This window comes from Apodemus sylvaticus, chromosome 13 (assembly GCF_947179515.1).
Source record: "Apodemus sylvaticus chromosome 13, mApoSyl1.1, whole genome shotgun sequence".
NCBI classification, from domain to species: domain Eukaryota; kingdom Metazoa; phylum Chordata; class Mammalia; order Rodentia; family Muridae; genus Apodemus; species Apodemus sylvaticus.
The window spans coordinates 73,074,694-73,100,266 of NC_067484.1; the positions used below are offsets into that span (position 1 = coordinate 73,074,694).

The 25,573-nt window shown below is 38.6% G+C and overlaps 1 protein-coding gene across 1 annotated transcript in view; it reads right to left on the minus strand.

The window, feature by feature from the left end:
• Window positions 1-2,549: 2,549 nt before the first annotated feature.
• Wdr36 (WD repeat domain 36) overlaps window positions 2,550-25,573 on the minus strand; it is a 28,564-nt gene continuing 5,540 nt past the window's right edge. The window contains exons 5-23 of the mRNA XM_052155501.1: window positions 24,128-24,260; window positions 22,400-22,454; window positions 21,065-21,197; window positions 20,535-20,710; window positions 20,137-20,257; window positions 19,536-19,601; window positions 18,778-18,864; window positions 17,328-17,473; window positions 16,018-16,132; window positions 15,441-15,606; window positions 15,103-15,211; window positions 13,034-13,113; window positions 8,609-8,716; window positions 6,910-7,007; window positions 6,383-6,528; window positions 5,289-5,408; window positions 5,050-5,131; window positions 3,656-3,843; window positions 2,550-2,729 (exon numbers count right to left, since the gene is read on the minus strand). Of these exons, the coding sequence (XP_052011461.1) occupies window positions 2,580-2,729; window positions 3,656-3,843; window positions 5,050-5,131; window positions 5,289-5,408; window positions 6,383-6,528; window positions 6,910-7,007; window positions 8,609-8,716; window positions 13,034-13,113; window positions 15,103-15,211; window positions 15,441-15,606; window positions 16,018-16,132; window positions 17,328-17,473; window positions 18,778-18,864; window positions 19,536-19,601; window positions 20,137-20,257; window positions 20,535-20,710; window positions 21,065-21,197; window positions 22,400-22,454; window positions 24,128-24,260 (2,279 nt within the window). The 3' untranslated portion in view covers window positions 2,550-2,579. The remainder of the gene's footprint in view (window positions 2,730-3,655; window positions 3,844-5,049; window positions 5,132-5,288; window positions 5,409-6,382; window positions 6,529-6,909; window positions 7,008-8,608; window positions 8,717-13,033; window positions 13,114-15,102; window positions 15,212-15,440; window positions 15,607-16,017; window positions 16,133-17,327; window positions 17,474-18,777; window positions 18,865-19,535; window positions 19,602-20,136; window positions 20,258-20,534; window positions 20,711-21,064; window positions 21,198-22,399; window positions 22,455-24,127; window positions 24,261-25,573) is intronic.

Below are 25,573 nucleotides of genomic sequence, written 5' to 3' on the forward strand. Positions count from 1 at the left end.
TATATGCCACCCACAAAAGTACAAACAAAACCAAAACTGAAAAAAATATGTAAATGTAGAACTGTTTGTAGCTTCAAGTTTTGATCTCCAATTTATTCTCAGTCATAATGAAAAAATAATGTCGATCAGTGGTGAGAAGAGACCTGAGCAGGCAGTCAGTGTGAGGGCAGAGGTCACAGGAACCAGCAATCAAGGAGCCTGCCAAGCAGGGCATCAAACAACGATAATTTTATTCCTGCATTTGTCAGTGTTAGGCTTCTGTCCTGTGTAACCAATCTATAAAAATGCATAAGCCTACATTAAATGACACTAACCTACTTGAAAATGTGGATAAAGTATGATTTTTAAAGAAAATATAATTTGCCAATCTTGACTAAAGAAGAAACTTAACAGTAAACAACCACAGAAGAAATGAAAATGAAGAAGCAACAGACTCTGGACTTATTTTCTCCCCCTTGATTAGGCCAAATTTTTGCTTGTTTTAAAATCAAAGACAATTCTATCAAACATATGAAACAGTTTCATCTTACACTGTTCTAACTTGGAAATGAAATATTATTATTCAATATGGGAAATACTTGACTCACTCATTCAATTATACTAATTGGAGATCCTGATTTTTCTTTAAGTTTCAAAAAATGCCTAAATAAAATTCTATACTCACCTCTATTTATTTAAAAAATATTAGTAAACTGACTCCTAATGGTATTCTGCTATACATGTTGATCAGTGCCTTATTCAGCCGTCTCAGGGAAGCTGCCTCCTGCAGCAGATGGCACAGGTGCAGAGACCCACAGACAGACATATGGAGGCCCTGGATCGCACTGCCCTTAACTGGATCTATCAAATCCCTCCCCTCAGAGCTCAGGGAACCTAGCACAAGAGGATATATTATATGAGAAAAGAATCTATTTTCAATAACAGGGAGAAAATGAAACAAGCATTTTTAATATCTTACACTTTAATGAGGGTTGATATCTAGCAAAAACTTAGTGCGCCCTCTAACAGACAGACACCCCTGAGGCACTCCTAAGCTGCCAGCAAGGCACACACTTCTACAAGGTTCAGCTAATCATCTGCAGATTAAGCAATCCTAACTCCAACCAATCAAATACAACACTGAACACAGAGTAAGAAATAAAGCCTTAGCAATGTCAAAACTCATCTTGGAATTTCCAGAAGAATATTTTAATTAACACTTTTAAATGAATTCTGTGTGGTCAAGAAAAAACAGTTTGTAAAAATAAATTTGTTTTTCTTAATCACAGCAATACAAAGCCAATAGAAAGATGGTTTTTGTTGTTCCTGTTAAAATCGACAAATTCTATCTCACACTAGTAAATTGAAAATCACTTCCATAATAATTTTCTCATTGGCTTTTCTTAGTAAGTTTGCTTCTACATTTGAGTGTATTTCTGTGTATATGTATGTATGTATAGGTTAGAGACAACTTGAAAGAATTAGTTCTTGCCTTTTACCACATGGGTCCTGGGAATTGAACTCTGGCCTCTAGGCTTAGTGGCAAGCTCCTTTAACCACTGAGCCACCTCACCAACCCTTTTTATATGGACTGTTCTTTTCTGAAAAGAGTGTGTAAAATTCTCTGAGCAAGAACACCTAGATAGATACGCTCGGGGAGTAGTTTTTAGAGCATGGACCCTAACAATTGCTTATTTTTCATTATTTTTATTAGACCTGGTCTCAGGCTAGCCTCCAGTTGTTATTTTCAGCAGGTATTAGACCAAACCTGGTTTATATGGGCTTTGTGCTCTCTCAAGCCCAAACTGTTTAATGTTAATTGCTGTATGGCTAAAGCTCTGAGCCATTAAGAAAGAGGATGACAAGAGTTGCTAGCAGCCTCTTCCCAAATAAACCATCATCAGGAAAGCAGAGCCCAGGATGGAGCCTGGAATCTCCCTGTGCCACACCTGCTGCACTTCTTCCTGCAGCTCAGCTCCCCCCACCCCTCCCCCACCTCCTTCCACCCCACCCCCTCCTCCCTCCAGAGCAAGGACCTCTCACAGTTCCATCTAATGAAAACCTGTGGGGAGAAGGCAACTGAAAGAGCTCTAGGCTCTGTTATAAGCAGAAAGGCCACAGATCCCAGCCAACCTTCAACTCCTCTGTAACAGAGGGGTGGGGTGGGGGAATGATGCTGTACCAAAGGCTCCAGACACAAAACACAGCTTCAAGAATCAACAATCTGTTTCATTAAAAGCCACCCAGAAAAAAAAAAAAAACAACACTCATTTTTCTAAAATAATAAAAGCATTTTTATAAGTATATTATAGATCTGCTTTATCCAACATTCTCAGTTTAATTCAGTAAAACATACTAAAAATAACATGAAAAAATACAAAATGACAATAATTCAAAAACCCCAAGTATATGACTTGTGTGACAAACTCTAGTGGTTTTAGGTTTTCTCAGTGTGCCGAGCAGAAAGAAGGTACCATTTCTTATCTTTAGTGCTTTTGCACTAAAAATACACTAGCTCCCAGGCAGAGCTGGGCATTAACACAAGCTGGTCAGCACACTTCACGCGTCGCTTGATTTCTGTAATCACTTAAGTTTATTTTTTACAACAGAGCACTTTTGATATAGTTTAATACACACATGCTTTGGTTGAAGAGTGACTGTAAGTGCGTCCAATCTTTCTCTACCTGTGACGACAACTTCGCCAGCTCCTCTAAAAGCACTGGCTCCGAAGGAAGCATTTTGAGGTGTAACTGAGGAGGAGAGATGATGGTTAAGTTGGACATTTTATTTAAGAATGCTAAACTTTGATCTTTCTTCAGTGGTGGTTTACTGTTCTCTGATTTCCCACTGTCCCAAACTATTTTATATCATGTTTTCTATAAACTATGAGCTTAAATAGAACCCATATAACCCTCATTCTTCCACACCGCAGAGCAGGCATCGCTGCTCCTGGGCCTCCAGGTTCCCTTTTTCTCTAACCCACTGATGACAAGTGGCAGTCATTTATGTTCTAAAGATTTATGTAAATTTGTTTGTAGGGACCACATTTGGTAAACACATGAAAACCTATACAAAAAAATTGGCATTTCTTTAAAAAAAATTAAAAAGAGCTCTTTAGTACTGCCTAAATATTCAGCTTTTAAGTCAGTTCAAAGACTTGCTTCAGACACCCCAGACTAGATGGAGACAGGCACTCCTGATACTAGTGCTACCTCTTCCTTCCTCACAGCACACCGGCCAGTGGACCTACGAAGAACAGCTCGAGTTTGTTACTCAAAAGAGCAAGTTGTGCCAGGTTACTTGAAACCAGTGGAGGTAAATTTTTCATTTTATCAGCAGACAAAAATGAACAAACAGAAGAACCCACCTGACCCTTATGATCACAGAAAAATAATGTAAATTACTTTTACATTAGGTTCAGCACAGGTAACAAAGAAATGACAAACAGGGATAAAGTCAAAATTATGCCACTGAGTAATAACAAAACTAAAGACTACAAACCCAACCAGGGCGGAGCTGAAGACTCTAAGCTGGCAGCCACCATACAGCTACAGTTAGCCATGCTTCAAGTATTCAGCTGCCCGCTCAATACTGTGGACACAGAATATGCCCATCTCTGCAGACCACTGTTTGATAACACTGCGACATACAAAGGAAAGTACTGTATCTTACTCACCTTCAAAAACAACGCAAGGTATGCCTGGGCTAACTCAAAATCCCGCTTTCTGTCCAACATCATCCCAATCATATTCAGAAAGCTCCGCATGACCTCTACTGAGCCACCATCATCAGGAGACAGGCTGCGCAGCTCCGTTTCAATCGCTGACGGGCCTAACTCTTTCAGAAGGCTAAGAGCAGCTTCATCTGCATCATTGGAAAATGAGTTCAGTCATTTTTACACATTACTTCAGAAGCTATGATCTTCCTTTATAACCAAGCAATAGTTATGTAAATGGCATTAGGCTTTCTTTACATGTAGTATTTTTCACATTATAGTACAATGAACACTAAGATAAATTAAGTAGTAAAAATTTCAATACCAGTAAAAGTACTGAAAGTTCTTAAAGTTTTGCATTATCAGGAATTTAAACTTCAATTAGAACAGAGACTGCGCCATTAGGTCATCAAGGCACATGCTGCTGCACAATAAATTAAATGAGGTCACCACCAGGAACAGGATGAGGTAGGGAACTAGCTTTTATTCTCTATTTTACTGTTACACACACACACAAAAAAAAAAACTGCAGTGGTTGTTAAGACTTGTCAGTACAGAAGCGTTCAGGGAAGCCTCTAGCCCCTCTTCTAGCCATCCTTCACTCCCCAGAGCTCTGCGCTACTGTCTACCTGTGCAGCCCACGGAGAGAACCGCACTGACCACGCCGACACAGGAGTCAGCCCTGCTCCTGCAGCGGCAATGGCCTGATGTTAGCTTTTGGGGCAGGACAAGATTCTCCTCACTCTTGTTTTCTGCCCGAGTGTGTTTATTCTAGATTCCTCAATAAACAAGCAGCACTGTCCTCGGACTTTGCCCACGTGGACCAAGTGACACTGAGAAGCACATTTCAAGCATAAAACAAGAGCAGCTGAACTTCTCAACAGAGTAACAGTTTTAAAAAATTGCATATATTTAGTATTTGTTACACAGTAATCTGAAAGGTTTAAATGAAACTAAATTAAAAATTAACTTCTCTTTTTTTAAAAACTGCATTTCTACAAGATGATTTGGAAATATAAATTACCTAAAACATGTCTTTGCATTAAGAGCTGTAAAACTAACCAGATTTTCAAAACTCTGGCAATGAACAACTGACAAAGCACACGGGCCATGCCAGCAAGTCCTCCATCTCCAGACACAATCCGTGTTTTCATCTAGAAGACGGGAAGGAGTCTCAAGAGGTTTGCCATTAACATTATCTGAAAGCACTGCTACTCGGCCAACATAATTTAAAAGTTGATGTACCTTCAGTTCTTACTATATTCTTTTGCTCAACTCTGAACTCTGCAATTTTTCTTTCAATAAACTAAACCATAAAGGAAGATACTTGCCAAATATTTTAGAATTTAACTTACACTGATTATTTAGCAATCCTTCTTCAAGTTTCAGGTAGAAATTTGATTTTTGAGCCAAAATCCCAAGGTTTACCACCTTAGACTTAAATAAAAACAAATGCATATTACTTAACAAATCAAGTATCACCCGACATAGAGCATATAACTTAAAATGAGCAATAATTTACTCAGAAACACTGGGAGAGACAGACGATGCCAGAAACAGACCCCATCAACTTAAAGACCCACCTGGTTCTTACCTCCTGGGGGTCACTGCTGGGTTCAGGTACTGCAAACCTGGGGACAAGCCCAGGAACTGTTGGGATGAAAAATGGAGCTGACTGGGGAACCTTGGGTGGTTCTTTTGGTTTATTCTTTTTCTGATTGAGAGAGAACAAGGGGAAATGAGTACTGAGTGCTTACTCTTACTCTATCAACACTTTCCAGATTTGATTACAAATGAAGCCGAAAACACCACTAAAATGGACTGTAGGACTAAAACCTGCCCACACAGGAGCAGTGCTGTAGCTGTCTTCACGCAGGCCGCCCTCCCAATGTGACAGGCTCATCTCACCAAGGAACCGTTACACTCAGTATCTCATACACAAAACAAAATAGAAACAAATTAAAGTGGCTGCTTGTCTCCAGAAGAAACTTCAGATCCAGAAGTGCATACTCCCCCCCTAGAAATAATATTTTGGAGAAGTAGGACCCTACTTCTTAGTTTTCTGGAATTCTAACTTTTCCTCAGTAATTTAAAAAGACAATATTATTGCCAGTCTATAAAATATTTCATGTCAGTAAAATTCCACTGGAATTACTATTAAATTTTTTATATAAAATTTTATTTTCATTTTTTAAATTGTATGTCTGTGGCTTTGTACACTTGAGTATAGTGACCAGAGAGGCTGCAAGAGGCTGTGAGATCCTCTGGGGCTACTGTTGTTTTGAGTCACCCAGTGTGGCTGCTGAGGACCTAACTCAGGCCCTCTGCAAAGCAGGACCAGCTCCAATCATGCAGCTATCTCTCCAGCTGGAACACCATTCTCAAAACTGTACTGTCCCCAGGGAAAAATGGGCTCACTTTATTTTCAACACTACAGCCTCATACCTAGCCCTAGTGAACTTACTGGCTGACCCTGATTCTGAAAGCTCTATAGTTACAGTGTTTCTGCCGCATCTAAACACCTGCAGTGTCCTTACAGTGGACATAGGACTGGACTTCTGTGATAGCACCACATGAAGCACCACTCAAACAGCAGCATCTTAACTATCATTTTCCGAATACCCTCAAAGCAAGAAATGCTTGTGGCGCATAGCCTGGGACGCAGTGTCAAGAATATTAGAACGTTACCTTGATAACATCAAGATTCAGAAGGTTTTTCCAGCGTGACTCAGGGAGGAGTGAGAGCGTCACCAGTTGCTCACTCAACTGCTCTGGAGACTCATACTCTATCATTTCATCACTTGGCTCCGTCTGTTCTTCCAGGACTTCCATACCTTAAAACACATGTCCAAGTGCGACAGATGAAGGTGGCGGCAGCTCTGCCCCATCCCATGGTCACCTGCCTCCCAGCGTTCAGCCAGCACAGCTTTGTAACTCTCTTACCCTTTACTGCGCTTTTTTCTTTCTCTTATTTCCTTATAATTCCCATCAGTAGACTTCAAACACTTCACACAGGCTATTATTTTATGTGTTAAAAATATGCCATTAGTTACAGTGTTCTACAAACTGAAGCCACTAAACATATTTTAAGTCAGTTAAAAAAAACAACTTTGATTGACTTGTTTTTGTTTTTTTGTTTTGTTTTGTTTTTTGCAGCAATAACCTAATAGATTTACATCTTAATTTTGTTGTTGTTGTTGTTATTTTGTGATTACCTTGGTTTTGACAAGTACCAGGAAGCATCACTACTGAAGGGACATAATCTGGAGGAAGTGGTCGCAGGGAGACAACTGAATAGAGGGAAATATTTGACCTGAGCAAGCAAAAACACAGTATTTTATAATAATACATTACTGCAGAAACATTATCATTAGAGAAACTTTAACACCTGGAAATGATCCCTATCCTGAATTTGGCCAGAGACTACAATCATTAACTAATTAAGACCTCAAAGAGATTCTGAAAAATGCTGAAATAAAAAGGCCATGTAAAAACATGGATGGGGGCTGGACAAACAGCATAGCTGCCAGGAGTACTAACTGTTCTTCAAGAGGACGTGGATCAATTCCCAGCACCACTGTTTCACAACTGCCTGTAACTCTAGTTCCAACAGATCCAATGCCCTCCTCTGGAATCTGCAGGCACTGCATGCATGCAGGCCAAACACACAGACATAAAAGAAATGACGTTCCCCATTTTTGAGACAGGGTGACAGCATGCATCCTTGGCTGACTTGGAGTCCATTCTGTACAGAGCAGGCTGCTCTTGACCTTAGAGAGATCCACCTGCCTCCGTGGCGTGTACAATCACACCAGGCCTGAGCTTCTTTTAACACAGTGCAAAACTGTGAAGAGAAACTAGTCAGAAATAATACTTTTATAAATAATTTTCATAAAGTGTTTGACAAATACCAATCTTTACTCAAAAAAAAAAAAGCATAACAAAAAGAAAGGTTGAGAAAGCAAGTTAACGTGAACATCCATCCTAATTATATTCTTGGGAGCAATACCTGGTCAGTCATCAATTGGCCTTAGCCTCTTTGGAAATGGCTAAGTAACCATGCTTCTGCTAACATCTGCAAAGCAGCCATGGGTGAGTATCCAGGATATAAACACCTGTTCCATGTAGGGACTGATGTTCTCTACATTCCTATTATGAATTTCAGTGGAATGCAAAGTTGGGAACTCAGGTCTCAGGTCATATTAACAGTAGTGCCCAGCAGGAAAGCACCACAGCCCTCCCACGGGCCGCACAACTGCTAGTAATCCATGAAATACTAAAGCCTCACTGATCCTAGACGACAACACATTTGCTTTTTAAGATGGCCAAAATCATAGATCAAATTTACTTTTTCCCCTTAAAATAAACTAGAAGATACTTTAGAATCAGAAAATCCTGGCAGGGAAGAATAACCGGGTAGTGATTACAGGCTTGAGACCAGCACTCAACACACACAAAGATTTCAAGGCAGTTAAAGAACTGGATGTATAAACCCAGGAAAGAGATGTAATTTCTCTTGGTGCAGGTTGTTTACCACTAACCAGGTTCAACCCAGCAGTTTGAGGAGTCACACGTATTTTTAAATGGTTATGAAAGCCACGCAGCTAGGATGCATCTTACTAAGCATTTTGCTCATGTGTGCCTTACTTTATAAAGCTAAAGTTCAGAAGTGATTAGCAACAATCATTCAGTTCTAGATCGATTCTATCTAGATATATAAATATGTTAAATATAATAACAGACAAAAATTATATAATTTAGAACATGCACTTGAACAAAGCTATCTAAATATCAGATTCATGGTAGATGAGTTAGGCTGTGGTCCACTGTATAAAAAGAAACTAAGAGTACTCGTAACCATGGTCATCTTCCTCCCCCCTGCCCCAAATGAAAGAGATGTATGGAAGAACTCACCACAGATAAATTCCAAGGTGATCCACATGGGAAGTTGCTAGAAAGTCTCCAGTTGGGGACATAGTAACATTGAGAGGGGCTGAGTCCAACAGAAAGCAGTCGATAAGGCTACAAAAAGAGGAATAAATACTTAAGTTTTGCTCATCCTAAAGGTATACTTTGAAAAAGGGGTGAGGGGATACACATATCTTTTACTAATAGGAATAAGCAATAAAAGTTTTGTTTTTGTTCTTGTTTTTATTTTTATAAATTACAACCAGTTCCCACTGACCACTGCTTTGTCAACTCAGCTCCTGTGTGAAAACAATTATCTTAAGGGAAAAGCCAGGAACATTAAGCAGACTAACTAGCTGTATTCAACAGGAAGGAGAGTACAAGAGGAAACAATGTTTTTCTCACCCCAATTTGGCTTACTTATTGGGAACAACTTTAATGGCAGCACACACGGAGGAGGGAGGGACCACTGCACAAAGCACAGCAGCAACGCCAGCGCACATCTTGACAACGAGCCACTGACGGCTTCTGAGCAGATAACGGTAGAATCTTCTATTTAATAAAGAAACTGACCAACAGAATGCAGGCTAGATTTGAACAGGAGAGCGAAGGGTTATCACTCAGCAGTCACGAATCTCAACAGGGTGATTAGTGGCTGCAGGAAGTGAAAGCAGGCCAGGAGCAAGAGAAGGGTGGGGGCACAGACTCCTCAGGCTGACGGGAGGGGGATACCTTCGGAAAAAGTGGACTTGTTTTTGTGTATTTTGTATTTGTGTTTTACTTTATGCAAATGAACATTTTACAAGCATGCACGTATGCGCAGCACATGTGTGCCTGCTGGGTCCTTGGAACTGAGGTACTATGTGTGCTGGGAATCCAACCCTGGTCCTCTGCAAGAGCAACAAGGGCTTTGAACAGCTGAGCTGCCTCTCCAGCCCCAGAGTAGATTAGTTGCTTTTAAACTCAGGTATTAAAAAAAGTCACTATGTCAAAGACGACACATTTTTCATGGGAACATGTAACAAATGTCTAAGTTCAGGCTCTACTCTCATATGGTGATTTAATAAAGAGATAATAGCCATTTTTAACTCCTCTTTGCACCTGCACTTCATGCTTATAGGTGTCCTGATTCAAGCACTTGAAATGACTAATATAATTTTTATAACCTGTGACACACAATCAATCATCTTTATCATATAGATCAGAAAGCCAAGTTTCAGTAACATTTAAAAACTTAAGATAGCAATCAACTGGCCCAGGAATCATGCCCAAGAAGAGTGCACTTTTAACCATGACTGGAATTAGAGACAGCGGGCAGTGTGGGGGACACACTGCAAACAGTGTGACTTCTAACTACGGCAGCTCTTCAAGTAAGACATTAAGTGACATGTTTGCTGAAAAACTCATTGACAACTTAAACCTTAAGGAAAAAACCCAAAATGTGATAAAAACATGATTACAATTAGGAGTTCTGGAAACTAACATGCCAAGTGTGTTCAGGATGACCACAGCAGCAAACATGGGGAAAGGGAATGGAGGGAAAGGAAGCAAAGTGCTCAGCCACTCAAAGCCAATGATGATTAAACTGCCACAAAGTTTAATTCCCTTCATCTAAACAACCCAAGCAGACAGTATTCTCCCAGTATATACAACCCAAATCCCCTCATCTTACATCTCCTTTGTCTTGATGCAAAGCAGAGGCTTGTGCATGGAGGGTCAAACTCCCTACTATGTTTTAATCCATCTGTTCAGAGAATTAACTGCTTGAGCAAACTTGTTCTACTCAAGAACTCAATTCTGTCAATTTCATTGTGCAACTTTTTCTACAGCTGTGCTGTGTGGGAAGACTGGCCTTCCACTGTGTGAAAGCACCAAATTGAGGAAGGCAGTTTCCACATATACAACATATTTTCCACTGCCACCTAAATCATATGGCTTCAACGTGCAAGCTTAATCCAGAGTAAAGCCAGGATAATCCTCTAAGCTTAGGAGTCCCAGGTATGTCGTTCATTGCCAGAGTGATGGGAGCACTTCCCAGGAACCTTCACTAAGGAGAACCAATGAAAGGTTCTAACGTATGAGAAACGGTAAGTGTCATCTTTTCCAAGTTTTCTCCTGTTAAAGTTCCATAGACTGTAAAGCCAGGAAGGAATGAGATAAAACAAAATGCAAACTTCTGCTCTAAAACATTTAATTTTGTATATTTCTCACCCCCTATGAAGTTCAGTATAAATTTCCAGTTGATCAGAAAGCAGAATAAAACAAAGCAGTCTGCATTAGATGGTTGACACTACTTTGGGGATTATGAACGCTACTTACACTTGCAATCAGTAAGCCTACAATGTGCTTTAAAGAGGAACCATTCCAGATGGGGACAGTTGCGTGGGACTACATTCACATACTTACACATCACCTTACTGTTTAGCTTACACTACTCATTTTAATTTTTAATATCTTTTTAAGTTTTATTTATTTATTTATTTATTTATTTATTTATTTATTGCATGTGAATGAGTACACCATCACTGTCTTCAGACTCACTAGAAGAGGGCATCAGATCCTATTTCAGATGGTTGTGAGCCACCATGTGGTTGCTGGGAATTGAACTTAGGGCCTCTGGAAGAGCAGTCAGTGCTCTTAAGCCCTGAGTCATCTCTCCAGCCCTCATTTAAATTTCTGAGGATACTTTATGAGTATGGATGTTTTGCCTGCTGAGGCCCTTTAAACTGGAGTTATGGACGAGTGTAAATTACCATGTGGGTGCTGGGAATTGAAGAGAGGTCCTCTACAAGAAGAGAGGGGGCTTCAACTGCTGACCCATCTCCCCAGCTTGAGGAGTCTCATTCTTCAAATACAGAGCATGTTAAATAAATGATGAAAAGGCTTAAAAAAGAAAGATCAAAGAACCTCCAAAAGTTGCAGTCCTGGAACGATTTTAAAAGGGGGAATCTAAACAATTTAACAGTTCCCTAAATAGAGCTCTACAAATGAAATACTACTACTTCCCTATTACTTGTCTTCTAGAGGAAGACACTGGCTCTGCCCTGAGACAGCACAACACAAACTGAACGGGGCTGAGAAGGTCCTTCCTCCTATGCGTATGTTCAGCGTTTACAGTACAATCCATCTTGTGCAAATTACTGAATCTCTTTAAGGCTGGGTTTCCTAGCTTGTCCAATAGAACCACTGACAGTAGCATGTTTACTAGGATACCAAGATGTCACACACGTGAGAAGTGCCTAGGCACAGCATGGGTTGGAGGACAGCGAACAGCATTGGCTGTTACAAGTTATCTGCTCTACTCCAAATTTGAATCAAAGAATTACTTGCTTTTATTTTTTTCTTTAACAAAAATATACTTTGTTCAACTGGTGATTTTCACTTTCTTGTAACAACTTGATGTCTCAGTATGTCTTGCTTTTGCAAGTGTACATTTAAAAAGTACACACTTAAAAAAAATTGAGAACCTACCACATTTAAATCTACTCAACTAGTTACTGAAATAAAAAGTTCAGCAAAAGTGTTACTGCTGAATCAAAACTGCAATGCTTTAAATGCTACTTTCAGATCCTAGTTTTCCATTCTAAAGATAATCTTGCTCCCAAACCCGTCATTATTTTTTACTTTAATTCCAATTCTATAATACCACTTTTTAGAAATCTGCAACAACAAAAGTCCAGGAGGTAATGAACTGCCAATATTTCTAACTATCTGCAAAAATCTGATTTTTAATTTTGAAGCTGAGGGCTAAATTGACTGCATTTTACTTCACTCATGTAAGTGGAAGACAACACACCTGTTACAAAAGTCCCTTGTGATTAGGGCTGGGCTCACTTCTGGCTTCTTACCTGTGCTTACTCTAAATCAGCTGCACATGCTGGAAGATGGGTGTGCTTTCTGCCTATAGCAAAGTTACTGGGAAATGAGAAATGCGGGTTTTTCCTTCTTAAAGGTCAGACTGCTTGTACATGTGTAGTGAACTAATTCCTGAGAATGTGCTGGATTAACAGTGACTTTCACTCTTGAAACACATTTCTGACAATGTCCTATTATTTAGAGAAGAGAGAAAAACAATATTGAAGAAAGCCATGGCTTTTGGCCTTGTAATTAAATTCAACTATGTGAGCTATGAGCTATAGCAAAAATCCTCAAAATAAAATGTGTCTAGGCTCTACTAATGTGTCAAGACCACATAATGGGTTTTCTTAAGATTTACACACACCACCCTCTGGGTCTCTATTTTGCAGGAATGAGTAAGAGAGATCTGCATTTTCCTTGTTATTTTATGTCATGTTAGTGCCTGATACTTAAGAAATCAACAACACTCCACAAACCAAACAGTGCCAGCTTCATAGCTATAAATAACAGGTGATAGTCACATGTTCAGACAATGACTAAGAAATCATCTGTGGGACTAAAAAGTGAACTCACCACCCTGAGGGAAGGTCCCAAGTCCTAACAGAGCAATCCATTGCAGCGCTTATCAACCAACGGCCATCAGGACTGAACGTCTTTAAAAAACAAAGCAAAATATATTTAACATGTAATATACATATTAGTATGTACATGGATACATGTATATACATGAACACCTAAAGCATACAAAACTTGAAAAGATTTTAGGCTTAATGACATGATGTGACTATGTAAAATACAAATAAAATTATATAAATAAAAATATATTCCCTATATCACTTCTCTGGGACCCGCGTAAGTATTAGGTTTTTAAGTGAATTATACACTTGATCTTAGCCAAAAGGCCGAGAAGCGATTTTAAGTGAATTACGAATTCATGAAATTAAGAACATTATGTCAATTTTTGCAACACTGTGTATTTACCTAAGGAATAGGCTGTGACTATACACCATTATTAAAAGTAAATTTTACAAAATATTCATTTATTCTGAGAATATGTGGTTAAAGATACTCTGCAGTCTAATTTTAGCTGTAATTTACATATAAATGAAGCTGATACTGTGTCTCTGAAAATTGTCTTTTCTACTACACTCATACTCTGGGAAATTATCTAAATCACTACAATCTGAAGATAATGAAAATTCTGTTAAAAAATGTTAAGGAAATCCTAATTTTACTTGTTACTTTATTTAAGAATAACCTTTTCTCCCTTAATGAAAATTTTATTTCCAAAATAGTTTAAAGCAACAATGATGAAAAATATTTTCAAACACTGAGGTAAGGGATTCCTGATGCTACTTTAAGTATCTGTTTCTAGCTATAAAAAGTTGGACAAGGGCTCCTCTTCCATGTACTGCTGAGAACCTTAGCTTACATAAGAAAAGACCCAAAACTGTAGGGTTATGGCAGCAGATAACCCAAGAGCTTATATATACCTGTACAGGGACTACTTATCAGCAAATGTTACTGAAGTAAAGTCAGTGGTAGTTTATTCACAGGCTGCAGAAAGATGACTAAAATTCAAACTTCAGGGTACAGACAGCTCAACAGGGGGAGGGGCGTTGCAGACTGCACAGGATTGGAAAACCTGGCTCTCAGAGGTAGGCTTCTATTACAAATGCTAACACATTTGTTTTACAATGTTAAACAGAAGTGAATACCTCTGACTGGGACAACATAAAAACACAAGTGAAGAAGTAAAAGCTTCAAAAGAAGGAATGGGAAGAGCAAGCAGACTAAGACAGATGGGTTTTAAAATGCTACTTCAACCTAACATCCCACCCACCCTGGTTTCTCCAGGTACCAGCAAAAAAAAAAAAAAATAAAAAAAATAAAAAAAAATCTGTCCAAGGCTACTTTTGACAATCTCCAAGTTACACAATGTAATTTCCTTACCAATTTCTCCTACTTGTAAAGGAAGAGGTAAGGGATTATCAATTCTGACACCTGCATTTACTTCTGATAAGGGACATGTTTGTCAACTATTGGCTTTATCATCCAGTAGTTTTCTTATTTTTTTCTCTTTCCAAATATTGGATTTGCAACTAATACTAAATGATACCATATACTTAACAATTTTAAGGTGTTTAGATTGAAATATAATATACCTTAGAGCCAGCTTCTGTGTGAGCTATCACACATCACATTCCAGAGAGACACAATGCAAACACCATCATATTTCTACTGACAGCTTTGGGGTTTAGTTATATAAATTCTATAGAGTAACAATACTTGAATAAATATGTGTCCCAGACTATCACAAATCCTTTACAAAAAGAAAAGAGATATAAATTCTCTCAGTTTAGTTTAAAACAAAATGAAACATTCACTCTACAAAGTATATTTAACTTTATTTAAAGACAAAAATAAATTCTGGCATTTATACTTCAATCAGTATCAATTTCTTGAAAACCAATAAACTATTTCCTAAATTTTTCTTAAAACCTCTGTGAAAATTAGCCTTCATTCTGAAAAACTTCTTACGATGGAAATAAGGATATGAAAAATAACCGACTCAATTATTTAAACATCTTTATTCTAAATAGGAGATGAGTGAGGTTATTTGAAAAGCTGTTTTGTTTTACCATGTCATTTATTTGGCCTTGGTGTCCAGAAAACTCTCTGACAACCTTCTTAGTTTCTATGTCGAAGACCGTAATGGAGAAGTCATCCAGGGCGAGCCCCAGGATGCCACTAGGAAGACAAATGTACAAGTTTTAATAAACAAAGACAAAAAAACTTTAAAATCTTTAAATTAAAAAAATTTAATTGTGTTAATTATATATATCTTTGAAGAAATTAAACTATACAGTTAATTACTAAAACGCTCTCGATTCCTTCCCACCTGGTAATGTGCTTTAGTTAGGGGTCCACACGGAAAACACCACAATGGAAATCTCTATTAGGACAAGCAGCAGCTTACCTGTCCCTATGAAGCAGCATCATATTTGGAGATGAATCAAGGCTCAGAGAGTGGATCAAAACTTTGCTTTTAAAGTTCCAGAATTTGAGTAACCGTTCGCTTCCAGCTGTAACTGCCAGCTGATTTAATCCATCTACCGCAACACCTCTAACAGAGCCTGTATGAGCTTTTTAAATACACGTTGAAAGAAAAAGAAGTCAGAATTGGCAGTATCTGGCCAAACAGTATATAGCAAGAGAGATTCCTATATCTGATTATCTGATTATTGATTAAAACCCCATTACTGATAAAACCTAAAGTCTTGAAATTAAACTGAATTACAAAGCAGGGAGACAACCCTAGTTATTACGATGTTAAGGCAAAACCAGCTGATGCCATGACAGAGAATGTAATAAAACAGTTAATATTTGCCTAAAGCAAAGAAGGAAAATAATCTGTATCTACTTCCCCTAATCTCTTCATGACTTTCCCCCTGGAATATTTTAAAATGGTGTTTGTATCATATGTAACAGTATGAGTCAGATGGAGTAGAGAAACTCATTTAAACTTTTATTTAAAAGAGCAAAATATTCAATACCTTTATCATCTCCAAAACTTCCTCGATGTATACCAGACTGCATGTTATACACATCTACAGCTCCTGAGGAGAGGCCAATTATTGCAAAGTTTCCACAGGAAGTTATATCTACTGCCTTTAGTCAAAAAAAAAAAAGGTGGGGGGGGTGTGGTGGAGAATTAAGTTTAAATCATATAGAAAATAATATTGCTTTTATTATACATCATAAAATCCAAAGTTTTTTCAACTTATTATTTGTCTCATCTTGATTTATTAGTTCTCTTAAATGTAATGTATTATATTACAGTATACAATTCTATTTCCATTTTAAGTAAGTATGAAGAAATTATCTAAGGAGGGTTGGGTGGTGTTGGTGGCACACACCTTTATCTCAGCACTCAGCACTCAGGAGGCAGAAGGCAGGCAGATCTCTGAGTCTGAGGCCAGTCTGGTCTATAGAGCAAGTTCCAGGACAGCCAGGGCTACACAGACAAAGAGTTTCAAAAATTCAATAAAAAAAAAAAAAAAAAAGAAAGAAAGGAGGAAAAAAAGAAAATATCTGAAAGAAGCTGGAACATTTTTACTACTTGTAATGAGAACAGTTATTTAAAATTATCCAGGTAAACTTCCTAAAGAAGCTTAAGATTTCAGAGGTTTAGAAATCCATAAAAAGTGTAGGATTTGCTTTTCATACAAAAACATACTACATACATACTTATAAAGCAATTTGCACCAATAGGGTGAAATGCTAAATTATACAGTAATAAGCATTTTCAAAAGCAAAGATATCCACTAAGGATCATTAGAATGAACAAGGTTTTCAAGGTTGCAAGATGCAAATGCAAATGTAAATCCTATTCTGATATATTAGTAATCAGTACAATTTAAAAGCAATTCCACTTATAATAGCAAAAATTTTAAAAACAAAATCCTAATTGTTGTTTCTGTAAAATTCATATAAACAAAAGGGCCAAACAAGTCTTCAGAGAAGAAGTGACCTGGAGGAATCATACTTCCTAAGGTATAACAAGACAGGGAGGGCAGTAGCTGTTACGAATAGACACACAAATAGCCCAAGACCACATGAAAACATGCTTGACAACAACGGTCCATACAAATCAAAGTCATAGGAGACAGGACTTTCTATCAACTCCCAAATCAAAATCTCTACAAGTTAGGAAAGTTGATACTGTTAAAGCATTATATTATCTCCAAAGTGTTAAACCCTGTTTTTCTTTTTGTTTTTTCCATGAGTAGTATTAGTAAACTTAAAACAAAACTAGTGTAGGGTTTTTAAAGGAGAAAAGACCATAATAAACAAGGTCACTTACTGTTGCAGTAACATTGTTTGCCTTTAATTTTCTTGGCCTGAGAAAGTAAGAACCTATTGTAGATCTTTGGTAATTCCAGGTTGAGCACGACAGCTTACCCTGATGGCAAGCAATGATGCCATCCCAGTCACTCTGACGAGCTTCCTCTTAAACACAGGAAAATCCAAAATCAAAATGCTTGTTCGGGAGAAATGCATTCACCTATGAGCTAGGAAGCTAGGAGTCCACATGCATATATGGGACCAGGACACAATAGTGAAAAAGATAGGCTACCTTAAATAATCAGCTTCCCCATCTAATGGATTATAAACAAGTAAAAATCATATTATTTTATACTCTTTGATATAAGCAACATAAAATGGCTAAATGAAGCTAATATATCTCACCATAAATTTTGGTGAGAAAAAAATTATAATAATAAAGTATGATAGCATGACAGTGTTTTCTAAGGGAACTCAAGAACATACTGAAATTTTAGAATAAAAATAATATCTCACTCAGAGTGGTAGTAAACAGAAATTAGCAGGCAAGCTAGAAGCCCTATAGGTAGGGGCCCAGGAGTGACTAGGTACGGATGGGGAGATGGAGCGGTGGCCAAGAGCCCTGGCAGCCTCTCCAGAGGATCCAGGTTTGATTCCCAGCATCCACATGGAACTCACTATAGTTCCAAGGGATCTAAGACCTTCTCCTGGCTTCTACTGGTAGCTGGCGGCACATTTGTGGTATACATAGACACATACAGGTCAAACAGCCATATCCATTAAAAAATGAATTAAAAATTGTAAACATTAAAAATGTGACTAAGAAACACGGAGGAAAGCAAGTATGTAAAGTATTTTCTTGAAAGAGGTGGGAGAAGAAAAAAAAAAAAACTAGCCAAAATCCAAGGATCTTGATAATCACATTTAGAAGACGTAGTGGTCTGAATGGGAATGGGTCCCATAGACCCATGTGTTTAAATGCTTGGACAGAAGGACTGGCACTATTAGGAAATGCAAGCTTGCTGGAGGAAGTGTTACTAAGGGGTGGGCTCTGAGGGCTCAGTTATACTCAAGCCACACTCATTGTGACAGTCTCCTGCTGCCTGTGGATCAAGATGTATAACTCTCAGCTCCTTCTCCAGCATGTGTGCTTGGATGCTGCCAGGCTTCCCCCATGTAAGCCAGCAAAACAAACAAACAAACAAATAAATAAATGTTTGCCTTTATAAGAGTTGCATGGTCATGGTGTCTCACCACAGCAATAAAGTCCTAAGACAAAACTGTGACACCAAATGTTACTAATGGGTGTTACTAAAAAAGGAGATTAACACAAAACAATTCTTGCTAAAGATAACTTGGTTCACCCAAGACCAGCATTCACTTAAGGTCACCCTCTGAACATTTAATACACACAAGTTTATTAAAATAGAGGATACAAAGACAAAAGCAAAGCCTGCCTGGGCACTCACCAGCAGCGAAGTGTGTGATGGGCGGAAGCCTTACTGACATGGTGTTCTGAAGTCCTTTCCGCTTAACTATCCTTTTGTTTACTAATCCTAAGGATGGGTGAAAGGGACAATAGAAAGTTCCTTAATGAGAAAGTATGTCAAGAAAAGTTTTTTATTGTTACAGTAAGTATATACAAGATATCCCCAATTAAGTTGGAGGCAAAGCATACTGTTATTACCACTATCAGTAAATAATTTCTGAAGTCAGTCACAAAAATAAGTTGTATGAAATAGCAGGAAAAAACAAAACACTACTACTTTTCAAAGATACTATGGTCAGAGTCAAATGAACCAAACAGTGCCAGTAGAGTTCCACTCAGATATTACAGAACCATTACAAAGGAAACTAAGAGGCCAACACTGTAGCAGCAATCAGATAAAAATAGTTTAAAAACTGTTTTATGCATACTAGAAAAAAAGCCCGTGACACGCCACTGAATAACACTAAGTGTGGCAGCACATGAGAACTCAAATCCTTCTCTGAGAGCACACCCTCCCAGGGGAGGAGCTGTGGAGAAAGCCCCCTCCATCAGTTCAGGAGGAACTCCCTAGAGATGCGATGGACACAGGCACGCCAGGGCGCTGTCTACTAATGCCTCCACCATTCTGTTTCAAGTATTCTCAGGGACAGGGAAGAGCTGAACAAACACATCTTCCCTCAGAAGCTTGGACTTAGTCTTCTTTCTGCCTTTCTGTTTTCTATTTTACAAATGACTTACCATGCCCCAAGCTCTTGTTGAATTTTTCATGAACTGTAGAAAATGACTGTAGAGTCCCATCTTGACCTATTAATATGAACAGAAAACCCACAGTCAGATCATCAAAACAGCAGAACATGCCTGTCAGAAAATAGGTCAAGATGAAGTTGTGTGAGAATTGAGTGCTTGTGAGAAAACTCTAAGAAAACAAGAGTCTTGTGACCTCAGTTATTTCAAAACACAGAACTGTTCTTGGCATGTTTTCCTGCCCCTCCCAGGTGCAGGGGATAGGAGTGAGTTTAGCTCAACTCATGTTGTTCATGTGCCTCTACGGGAAAATTGGTTTTGCATGTGTGTCTTGTTCTTGTGATTAAATACCGTATTCATGTGAGTCTTCCTAACCCTCAGAGTCTAAGCTGCCTGAAGATCTGAGTGAATCTGTCTATTGTCATTTTCAGGCTTCACTCTCCCAGGTTCATGCCAACAACTAGAGGGGTAATTTGAAACACTTTAAAGAGCCAGTTAAAAAGGAGGAAAAGGTTGTAAATACCAAACCAATTGAGTACTGAGGTCCTAGCTCTCAATGCGGATGCAAGATAAATGCTAGAAAACAGGAACTCACTTGCACTTAAAATCTGCTGTCCATTTTGTCCGTAATATCTAATCTTGGTAAGAGACGCACTGTGCCCCATTCTGAACCTTAACAGTCGTCCTTCACCTGTAGGTCCATCAAATATCCATATCTACAAGAAAATACAGTGGTGAAGTGCTTCAGCCATGTGCCATCTGCAAGTCCTTAAGTCCCCCTCTGAACACATAAGCCACCGCAGGGCAGTGCTGCACTCAACTAAGCTATAACCTGGACCCACTTCGCAGCACCCACATGCACCCTGCTGTGCTTTTGCTTCCGCGATACCAATCTCATCCCACACCCTCTCAGTTATAAATCCAAGGCTGAGCTACTAAAACAAACTAGAATAACCCCAGGCCACATTCACTCAGAAGAGAACAACGTAATACCCTAAGAGCATTATCAGCGCCATTTGTAACAAGCAACGGCTCTCTATGGAGAAACGTCAGCCCAGATATTGCTGTAGAGTGTGCATTTCTCATTTGGTTAATTAATTTTTTGTCTTCCAGATCCCAGAGTCCGATATGGCCACATGGGCTTCCAGCTGCCATTATTGGATGACCATCTGTTAATAAAACAAAATATTAACAAAAATATCTTAACACACTGCCCACATTTCTATGTCTTGTCTTGTCTTTTCTTTCTCTCTCTCTCTCTCTCTCTCTCTCTCTCTCTCTCTCTCTCTCTCTCTCTCTCTCTCTCTCTCTCTCTCTCTCTCGTTTATTTTCCAAGACACGGTTTCTCTGTCCTGGCTGTCCTGGAACTCACTCTGTAGACCAGGCTGGCCTTGAACCCAGAAATCTGCCTCCCTCTGCCTCCAAAGTGCTGGGATTAAAGGCCTGCGCCACCACTGCCTGGTTATCCTTATCTTCCTAATGACTAAGTATTAACTCTAATGATTAAGTAAGTTAAACGTTACCTGTGCGAAATGAGATGGAAGTAATGGGTCCCCAGTCCTGCTGGAACTTCATTAATGTTTCATCGAACTTAATGTTGTGAATGACAACTTGACCAGACACAAGACCAATGGCAACAACATCTACAGCTGGTGCCTGGAAATTCAATAACTCAGAGCCTTATTTTCCTAAACAGTGTAACTTCTTAACAATGCATACTAGTATACACTATCAAAAGAAATCAAACACCTTCTAAAAGGGAAGAGAAAAGACCCACTGGACCCACTGATGCTATCACTCTGGCATTACCAGGGATTAACATTCCAGTATTTAGGAATGTGTTCTCCAAATTACTCCCAGCTTTAGCTCTGCTGATCAGTCTCTCCCCACCCCTTAAACAATGCTGACTTGGTTCAGAAAACAGTTACACAGTAGAAAGGACTGCATGTGAATTCACTGCAGTTTCTGACCAGAAGAAATGGGGTGAAAGGTCAAATCTTAAAAACATGGAAAGCCTTGCTACAAGCATGGAAACCTAAGCAGCCAGCTTTGTCAAAAGAAAATAGGAAACATGCTAACGTTTCAAAATTAGTCTGTCCAAACATTAATAGTCAATGATTATAATGGGCTTTATAACGAAGGCTTCACTTACGAGTATCCAGTATCATTATGCAAGGAGTCAGGCTATACATTTCATTAATAGGCAATCAAGTGCCTACTATAGTACAAGCTAGACTTGGAAGCTAAGGATAACAAGACAAGCAGGACCCTTGTCCTCCCAATACTGACTGGAGTCTTCAGGGGATATCATCAAAACAGAGCAAAGCGAATGGGGGAGTGCAAATACACTGAGCTGGGGCAAGCAGTGCTCATTCAGAAGGACGAAGGCTACCCAGCAGATGTGCTGCAGATGCACACTATGCACACACTTTCCTGACTAAACACAAAAACAAAAGCAGTTGTTTATGGACGTCTACCATCTAATAAACATCAGAATTTGGGTCCCAATTATTTAAAATAGAAAAGTTCAATATCCTGATGAATTCCTCTGTATGGCCCAGTCTTAATTCTACCATAGTTATTTCATTGCTGCTCTACATAAGGCACCAAATGACATGATCATGAATAAAATCACTAGGAAATCCCAAGCACATAAGACTACATAAACCTTTATAGCAAAGGTATTTCTTATTTTCAATTAAGTTTCTAGAACACTATTTCCTTGGGGTAATAGTTTAAAGAGGAACAAAACTAAGTATTAATGTTTATTTAAGTCTAAAACCATGGTTATTCTAGGAAAGTAAGAGTGTCTCCTTCTAACCTTGTTTCTTCCTTAATTAAAAAAAAAAAATACTAACCTGTTGAAGAGCTGTCACTCCAACCTTCCACCCTGGAAATGTATATAGAAGTTTACTACAAGAAGAGAGAAAAATTTATTTTTTAAAAGGAAAATAAAATCAACTATGTATTTAATAAAAATACAGGTGCTGTTTATCATTTTTATTTTTTTTGATCAAGGGATGCTATCCTCTTTTTAAAGGATACTTTTATGTATACAGGTGTTCTGCCTGCATGTTACATATGTATATATGTATACCCCATGTTTGCAGTACCCTTAGAGTCCAGAAGAACACATTGTAGCTGGAGTTAAGACTGTGAGTGGCCACGTGGGTGCTGGGAACCAAACCAACCCAGGTCTTCTGGAAAAGCAGCCAATGCTCTTAACCCCTAATTCAGTGGGTCTCTCCAGCACCCACTGAATTCTTGTTTCAACACTCACTGTTCTCAGAACATATGCTAATTCACTTAGTATTTAAAATGAAATCACGTAAAATAAATGTTATCAACATTCACTATTCTCCAGAAAACAAAAGAGAAGTAAGATGGAGGCTAAGGCACCACAGCTGGTGAGCAGACGGGCGCCAGCCCCACAAGCTGCAGCTTATTACTCCGAGGAGAACAGCAGGATGAGGAAGAGCCACGTTACAGTACAGTGGCAAAAGTAAGATAGGAATTTCATTTTCATTATAATTTAATTACCTCTAGAAACATTACCACTGATGAGAGCTGTATTTGCATATTACATGATTACATAGGACAATTCTAATGCTAGGGTACTAGGTTTCAAAATCTAACCAATAATAAATAAGGTCACAAAACAAAGATATCTGAAAACACAATGATCACTGAAGTATTAAATCATACATTCCAAAGTACAAGTAGGTAGAGTTTAGATTATTCAATAATTATGCAATAGATACTTAAAGTACAGCAAATGATACAAAAGAAAAAAAATCTAAGAAAATAACTTTATGAATAGAAACAGATCTTGGTCAATAACCCTGAATCTAGCACAGGGTGGGCAGTCAAAGGATTAAGCTGAACTGAATGATGATTGAAAACTGTGAACTAGGATTAACATGAAACCTTCACAAAGGCTTCAGAAAGGACAACTGGGGAGGACACAAGTATCTTATGTGTACATGTGAGTGGCCCATGTGTATGTGCACCACATTCACACTTGGTACCTGAGAAGAGGGTGTCGCATCCCCAGGAACTGTAGTTTACAGGCAGTTGTGAGCCACCTGATATGGGTGCTGGGAACCAAACCCAGGTCCTCTGTAAGAGCAGAAAATGCTCTTAACTACTGAGCCATCTCTCCAGTCCTTGTTTGCTTTTTAATACTACATAAAGGTTGAGCTGCCTTCCCTCCTCTTTGGATAAGTTTTCAAGTAACAGGTAAATATATATTTAAAATCATTTAGTCAGTTTTCCATCTCTAATAATAGTAGGTTGTCATCAGAGTTGTAAGTAATTTCTGTTTAAAAAGCATTTCTACTAGTCACTTCAATTACTTTACGGGAACCTCACTGTAACTATTGAGCCATTAGTAAATCCTGTTTAATGGGCATGTATGATGCCACCACCATGTACCAGGGCAATACGCCGGCTCTCACATATGCTGTCAGGGGCCATATTCCAGAGGTAGTAGAAGGTTAACAGAATGAAGGGAGGCCTTATAACCTTTGAGGAAGTAGTCAGTAACAGACAACATGAAAATTAAAAGCATTAATGTACGTGCTTACTTGGTCTTTATATTCCATAACTGCAGGCTTCCCTGCTCACTGCCCAGTAGGACTTTATTCAGATAGGTGCTTGGATGCAAAATTGTAGAGATTTTAAAAACTGACTTATCAAAAGTCAACTGAAGGTATTCTTCTACAAAAGCAAAAGTTATTAACAACATTATTTATGAATAGTGTTATACATCTTCATATACTCACATCTACTACATGCAAGTAAATATAACACACCAGAGACTTAATATAAATAAATCAGACTTACATATTAACCTATAAGCACTTATTTTGAAAAATTATTTATTGTGTGTATGTGAAGGGCACACATGTACACAGCGTGCACGTGGAAGTCAGAAGACAGCCCACAGGAGCTGGTTCTCTCAATCCATCCTGCACGGCTAATGCAGAACACTGGGTTTGGCAGCAAATGCCTTTATGTGTTGAGCCATCTCACCTGCGCTTTATCCAATAAATATTTATTTTTCTATTTATCTAATAAATATTTCTAAAAAATAATAGGGCAACTTGTAAATGTCATTTAGTGTATCAAAAATGATCAACAAGTTCTAATGTAAATACTACTACTCAGAATTATACTGCCACATCAGCTTATAGAAAGGATTAAAAATGACCTTAGGGGTTGGACACTGGGATTTCTGTAACTCCATAAAGTTAGAATGATCCAATGAAACAAAGCACCTGCTTTCTGAGCAGCTCTAACAGCCACTGACACAACTGCAGAAGCACCGCATCAAGACCAACAGTAATGAGCACACACTTCCTCAGAGGCTTCCCACACAGACGGTGGCAAGCTAACCCTGCACAGTGGGAGAGTGGCACGGCCACAGTCACTTGCTGTACAATCGGAAAGCCTCTTAGAAACTGTGTGCTTACTATACTTAGTTTGTGATTAAAACAATGTTTCAATAAACTTCCCAAAAATTTAGTATCAAAGAAGGCACAATGAAATATAGGGATATGTGCCCAAACTTTGGAGTGCTATTTGAAGAGATCCTTGCCTTTCCGAACCAGCAGATTTACTTAAAGTCACTAAAAATAGCTCTATTAAGAACCTATTTCATTGTGCTGTTCTAACAGCAACATAAAATCTGGGCATTAGCATCCAGAAAAAGCTAGATTCTGAGACCTTAGCAGTACCTGCCTTCATAGGAAATACTTTCCTTTACATGAACAAAAAGAAAACAAAGGATTACTAATTCAACGAGGACATAGCACACCTCTAAGGGGACTCTCAAAGGAAAGATAGTGACTAAAAACAAACACACTCACTGTTCAAAGGATCACACAAAGGGAATACTAACTTCAAATGTGAACAGACCCAACTCAGGATGGAGCCACCACACCTTACTAAGGAAGCTAGAGTGACCCAGGTGGTGGGTAAACTCCTAACCACTGAGAATCCATACAGTGCTACTGCAAAGGAGTATCAGG